The sequence below is a fragment of the Lactuca sativa genome, chromosome 4 (genome assembly GCF_002870075.4).
Source record: "Lactuca sativa cultivar Salinas chromosome 4, Lsat_Salinas_v11, whole genome shotgun sequence".
Classification (NCBI taxonomy): Eukaryota; Viridiplantae; Streptophyta; class Magnoliopsida; order Asterales; family Asteraceae; genus Lactuca; species Lactuca sativa.
Window position 1 is genome coordinate 361,726,487 of NC_056626.2, and position 7,074 is coordinate 361,733,560.

The 7,074-nt window shown below is 33.4% G+C and overlaps 1 protein-coding gene across 1 annotated transcript; it reads left to right on the forward strand.

Annotated features, from left to right (window-relative positions):
* The first annotated feature begins 5,539 nt into the window (after nucleotides 1-5,539).
* On the forward strand, nucleotides 5,540-6,067 carry LOC111879159 (uncharacterized mitochondrial protein AtMg00810-like). Its single transcript, XM_023875628.1, has one exon. The coding sequence runs from the start codon at nucleotides 5,540-5,542 to the stop codon at nucleotides 6,065-6,067; it is 528 nt and encodes a 175-aa protein (XP_023731396.1).
* Nucleotides 6,068-7,074: the final 1,007 nt, after the last annotated feature.

A 7,074-nucleotide genomic window follows, 5' to 3' on the forward strand; every position in this document is an offset into this window, starting at 1 on the left:
TGATGATGAGGCGGTGGCTTACTACTCAAACAACAAAGTGAATAAGTTATTCAAGAAGCCTTTTAATCCAAAGTTGAAGAACAACAATGAGATTAAGGTAGATAGTTCGACTGGAAAGAATGTGAAGGTTGAGTCGAAAGAGGAAAAGAAAGATGTCAAGAAGTCAGTTGAGAAGAAGGAGTTGAAGCTAAAAGGTGACTCAGGTTACAATTGTAACTATTGCAATGGTTCGAACCATTTGGCAAAAGATTTCATGCTCAGGAAGAAGGAAGAAAAAAAGAAAAAAATCAAGGATGAAGCATATTATGCTGAGAAGATAGAAGAGAACCGTGCTCGAACCATGGGAATTTCTTCGATGGCTAAAGGAGATGATGAGGAAGAAGGCACTTACTAGATATGGTCATTTGGATCAGATGACGATGAGATGCGAAATCTGACTCACGGAGCCATGTATGCTAAACTAAAGGAAGATGGCGAGGAGAAAGTTGATTTGGAAGAGATGAGTGATGAAGAAATAATCGGTCAGTGTTTCGTGTCCACTGACTCAACGAAATCAACGATGACTGCTAAGGTATGTGATCTTGTTAATTTATTTAAAATTCCTTCATCTTCTTATAATGATATTTTAACTGAATTTGATGATACTTGTTCTTATTTTAATGACATGTTAATCTCCATGAGTAGTGAAGCAGAAATGTTCAAGTCCCTTTACTATGAAGCCAAAAATAGATTAGAAGAAAACAAAGGTGTAATAGAAGCTCTAGATTTAAGGATCACTAATTTGTTAGTTGATAGAGATTCTATTCGAATGGACAACATCATGCTTGTTAAATAATGCAATATTTACTGTAATTCTGCTAGGAGATTGTATGCTAAAATTACTGAACTTCATCAATCTGCTAAAATTTGTAATGAACAACATCATAAACTACTTCCATTTCTTGCTTTCAAAAGAGAACAAATATACGAAACTACATATGATTGTTAAAGTAAGATAGCAGATTTTGATAAAGTTCCAAATGATTGATATGCTTATGGAATTGTAAATATTAATGAACATTTGGATGTTGATGACCTTGTGCATATTGTGAATGAGACTTTAACTAAAAACGAACAAGCCAAGATTTTAAACATGACTGAGAAGTCGACACTTGATTCTCAATAAAAATTTCCTGATATCAAAGATGATTATGACAATATTAATGAAATTGAGGCTGAGGAATATGTCGATTGCTCAAGATTTTCAGTCATTAATGTCAAGTCTATGCCTAAAAGGTAAAGAAAAACATAATGATTCAATGTCGAAAGTATACAGTGATCAACCTTCTACATCCAAAGTCAGGGATCCTCATGATCATGACGTGGTTGAAGACTATGTAAGTGATGAGGATGATGTTTCGAATGAGAAACCTATTCCTAGAGATGTAGTTGAAAAAGTCATCGAAGAATCAAAGGAATATATGAAAGTGTTGAAAGATAAGGGAAAGCATTATCTTGAATCCAATTCAGTGGTCTATCCTAGGTTCAAGGATTCAGATAAAGTTGTGTTTCCAAATCAAGTTTTTGTCACCAAAGGAAATGGTGATAATGTGGATCCATAATTGAACAAAATGGTAAAGGGAGACAATAAATTAGTAACGAGAGACAATTTTTATTCAAATCAAAACACATTTCGAAAATGGTTTGAGCAAAAACTCAACAAATTTTCAAATACAAAAACCAAAATGTAATTGGGTTGTCAAAGCTAAAATTCAGTTGTTGATTCTACAAACAAAGAAAAAGATGTTAAATCTTCACCAAATGATTCAAAACATCAAAAAGTGAAAACACAATCTTTCAAAGGAAAAGTAGACAAATTGGCTTGTGAGGAAGGATTTTCGAAAACAAAAGCATAAACTAAAGCCTATTGGAAAAATATAAAAGCTTTTCATAAACAAAAATTTTTTCAAAGAAAATCTTCTGAATTAGGCAAAACGTTTTCACAAAATGAAAATCAATTTCAAAAAAATTAATCTACAAACCAAAATGGTTTTTAAAAGAGTCGAAACTATGTCCAAAATCAATTTCAACCAAATAACTTTCAAAGAAATGTTCAAAATTCAGGAAAAAAAAGGAGCTTTGTTCAAAACCATGGCCAAAAGAGTTTTGATCCAAGTCATGGAAAAAGGAATTTTGTTCAAAATTATGGACAAAGAAATTTTGGTCCAAATAAAGTTCAAAGTAGTTTTGATCAAAATCGAAAACTTTTTCAACAAAATGGTGTTGTTTATCTAAACCAATATTAAAATCGTTTTCAAAATCTTCTAAAAAGGTCATTTTCCAAAACAATAATTTGAAATTTTCGAAATTAAAGGAAAGAAAAGTGAACCAGTCAAACCTAAAAATCCACATTATCCAAATCCTTATTCGAAACCGAAGCTGAAAGCATTATTCACAGAAGGGAGAAATGATGTTAGGAACATCAATCATTGGCTTGAGGGAAAAGGAAAACAATATCAATTAGGAAAATATTCTCAAGAGTAAATCCAATCTGCTTACGAGAAGTACTTGAATGATTCAATGTGTGGAATTACTTTGTCTCAAGAATCAAATCGCACAGTGCAAAAGTGGAAAGAAATTCCAAAGAAAAAAGTTGATGGATTTTAGAAAAAGGATGCAAAAGCGAAAGTCAATGTTGAACCTTTCCCATTGAATGATTACATTTTGATGCCTAAAGCCAATGAAATTAACTTAATTGACAGTTTCAAGTCGAAAGTTCGTAGTTGGGTTATAGGTTCTTCATTGCATAATGTGTTCCAAACTAATATCCAAGGACCCAAAAGATCTTGGGGACCTAAATTCTTCTAATTAATTGCAGGTACTATGTGACGAGTAATACGATGAGAATTGGTATATCGATAGTGGATGCTCGCATCACATGAGTGGAAGAAAGGAGAATTTATGATATTTATGAAATTTGGACAATGTTGGAGTAGTAAAGTTTGGAAACAACAACAAATGTAAAGTCAAAGGATATGGAAAAGTAATGAATGGAAAATTCACTGTGAATCAAGTTGCGTATGTTGAAGGACTAAAGCACAATCTGATTAGTGTTTCACAACCTGTTATGGTCACTGGCAATCAGGTTCTTTTTAATGAGGAAGGAAGTATTATCTCCAACAAGGAATCGAAGGAGATTCTTGTAAAGTCGAAACTAAAAGGAGATATGTTCACTCTTGACATCAAACTTATTGTTGGAATTCCCTCCGTTTGTTTTTTGTCGAAAGCTTCTTCAAACCGAAGATGGTTATGGCATCTACGTCATTCTCATCTCAACTTCAAAAATCTTAACAAACTTGTTCTTAATGATCGTGTTCAAGGTTTACCTGTTCTAAAGCTTGATAATGAATCTTTTTGTGCTGCATGTGAATAGGGGAAGCAACATCGACAAGGTCATCTGATCATCATAGATACAAAAATCATCGAACTTTTGGAACTTCTTTACATTGACTTGTGTGGACCTTCGGTTGTTGAGACTTCAATAAGAAGAAGTACATATTATTCATTGTTGATGATTTTTCCAGGTTTACTTGGGTTTTTTTTATAGAAGTCTGAAACTGCTCAAGGGATGATTTACTTTATCAAGAACATAGAATTGAGCTTAAAAAGGAAAGTACGAAGGATAAAGAGTGATAATGGAACGAAATTCAAGAATCGACTTCTAGATTCATTCTTGACTGAGTTGGGCATATCTCATAATTTTTAATCTCCTTACACACTGCAACAAAATGGTGTTGTCGAAAGGAGGAATTGTTCTTTGTGTGAAGCTATGAGTATGATGCTTACTTATTCAAACTTGCCTCAATATCTTTAGGCAGAGCCTATTTTGATTTCCTGTTTCACACAAAATCGTTCTTTCATACATCGTCATTTTAACATCACCCCTTATGTAATAATAAACAAAAGGAAACCTAATGTTAAATTTTTTATGCTTTTTGGTGCATATGTTTCATCATGAATCTCAAGGACAATCTTTCCAAATTTCATTCGAAAGTTGATGAAGGAATCTTCTTGGGATATTCTCACAACTCTATAGACTTTAAGGTGTTGAAAACATGAACAAGGAAGATCGAAGAAACTTTCAATTTCACCTTCAATGTCTATTTCAAAAGAGTCGAACGGTCATTTGTTTAAAAACCTATTATGGCAGAAACAAATGTTGAATCTAAAATCATGAATTCTTATGATATTGATCTTGATTTGATTTTTGGGATCCCCGATAGGGCCATTGATGCATAAACATGCTGATGATAATCACGTTCCTGAAGGATCAAAACACTATGATGATTCAATAGTTAGAGGTGAAGAAAATGAAGCAAATTCTTCATCAACTTCAAGGATAAATGTTGAAAGAATACTGGTTTTGACTTGTGATCAAGTGGAGGGGGAGCACTTAAGTTCGACATCTCAAAATGAAAACCGTGATTCGTTTGTTGAAGGGGAGCGTATGATATCTCAAGCTCAAGTCGAGGGGGAGGGTATGCATAACCATGCTGATGTTGAGGGGGAGTATCACATCTGAAATCCATTGGTCGAGGGTGAGCCAAGTGGATCAAATCATGATAATTTCAATGATCAAAATAATGATTTTCATGACATCACTGATAATATCTCGATTAAAGGAGAAGGTTCAGAAGTGGATGATGTTTTTGAAGATGCGCCTTTAGACTTTGATCTTGCATATCCAACAATGGACAAGTGGACAAGAGATCATCCAAAAGAATAGATTCTTGGTGATCTAAATTCTGGTGTCTTAACTCGAGCTCAGATTTGATCCAGAAATAAAGTGTTGAATGTTCATCAAGATTTCTATATGTTTAATGTTTTCATTTCGAAATTAGAACCAAAAACAGTAAAGGTTGCATTAGAACACTCTGATTGGGTTGTTGCAATGCAATCTGAGCTTGCTGAATTCGAATGAAACAAGGTTTGAAGGTTGATTCCTAAGCCTAAGGATGTTTCATTAATTGGTCTAAAATGGATTTTTAAAAATAAAACTGATAAAGAATACAATATTATTCAAAACAAAGCGAGACTAGTCATAAAAGGTTATTCTCAATAAGAATGGATCGATTATGAGCAAACCTTTACTCCTATTGCAAGACTCGAGGCGGTATGAATTTTTATTAGTTATGCAGCTCATAAGGATTTTGGCGTCTATCAAATGGATGTCAAATGTGCAATCCTCAACATTGTTCTACAAGAAACGGTGTACGTTGAACAGCCACCTTGTTTTGTTAACAATAAGTATCCTGATCACTATTATATATTAGACAAGACAGTCTATGGGTTAAAACAAGCACCTCATTCCTGCTAAAGTTTTTTGAAAATCGCTAAATTTAAACAAGGATTAGTTGATCCTACTTTATTTCGAAAGAAAGTAAGGGATCATCTGATGCTCCTTCAAACTTATGTCGATGACATTATTTTTGGTTCGACTGATCCTTCATTATCTAAAAAATTTGAGGAACTCATCAAAAGTCAATTCGAAATTAGTATGATGGGGAAAATGAATAACTTTTTTGGTTTTCATATTTATCAAAGCAAGGACGGAAGTTTTATCAATCAAGCAAAATATACTCGAAATCTGCTCGAAAGGTTTGGCATGACAAATAACACGAAAGTCAAAGTACCTATTGTCGTTGGCATGCGCTTAAGTCCTTCATGGGATAAGCCTTTTGTGGATTTAACGACGTATAGAAGTATGATAGGTTCACTTTTGTATTTAACTGCAAGTCGACCTGATATGACGTTTGATCTATATAATTGTGCCAGGTGTCAATCGAACCAAAGACAACCCCATCTCAATGCAGTTAAGAATATCTTTCAATACCTCAAAGGAATAGTTTCATTGAGATTATGGTATCCTTTGAAGAAAGGATTCTTTATTCAAGCATTCTATGATGCAGACATGGGTAGATGTCAACTAGATCGAAAAAGCACAATTGGAGGATGTCAATTATTGGATGGGAAGCTTGTGAGCTGGAAATCGAAAAAAGCAAACTTGTGTTTCAATTTCGATTGTTGAAGTAGAGGATGTGGCTGTTGTTGCGTGCACATCACAAGTGATTTGGATTCAAAGCCAATTGTGAGACTATGCTATCAATATGAAGAAAATACCTTTGTGTTGTGATTCACAAAGTGTCATTCGTATCTGTCACAATCTAATCCAATACTCAAAAATCAAACATATTGCTCTTCAATATCATTTCATAAAAAACCACGTTGAAGATGGAAACATTTAATTCCACTTTGTCAAAACAACGGATCAACATGCAAATCTTTTCGCAAAACCTTTAGATGAAAATCATTCTTAAGGATTTTGAGTGGACTAGGAATAATGGAAGCAAGCTCTGTTCCATGTTCTTCATGAATTTGACATAATTTTTTTTACCTAACTTTCACTTGTTTTTATTTCTTTCGATTTGTAGGTATTTTCTTTGTGCATTTTTAACTCAATTTCGACTGTTGGTGTTCTATTCATAGGTTACTATTCACGTTCAGCGTTCGACTGTGTTCGCATTTGATTTCTCTTTGAACCTTTTTAAACGCAATTTTCTTTTGATGGAAACCGTTCGATGTGCAACCCATGATTGATGATTGCTAGACTATGGGTCAAACGTATCTCGATAGCATTTTATAGTTCGTTTATTTTTGTTTGTTTTTTTTTCAAAAATCAAAAATCCAAAAAGATTTTTTTTGTACTTGATTTCTAAAAAAAATACAAAAAGATTTTCTTAACCTTGTTTTTGTTTTTCTTTGATATTATTGGCTAACGTGTCAAGTCTCATTGTAACAACATGATGTTTTGTTGCATGCCAAATAAACATATTCATCAAAGGAGTAGGTATTCATTTGAACTTATGTACTAGTTAAGTATTCCTAGAAGCGTGCTACTGTATGTTGTCCTCAAGCCTCACATACTATGACATCCCCAAAATCACGGCCAGAAAAGACCGATTCGTTTATGCTTTGTTTTAAAATCAGAGTAATCTTTTAAAGAAAAAAGTTGCGGAATTTGTTCCCAAAACAAAA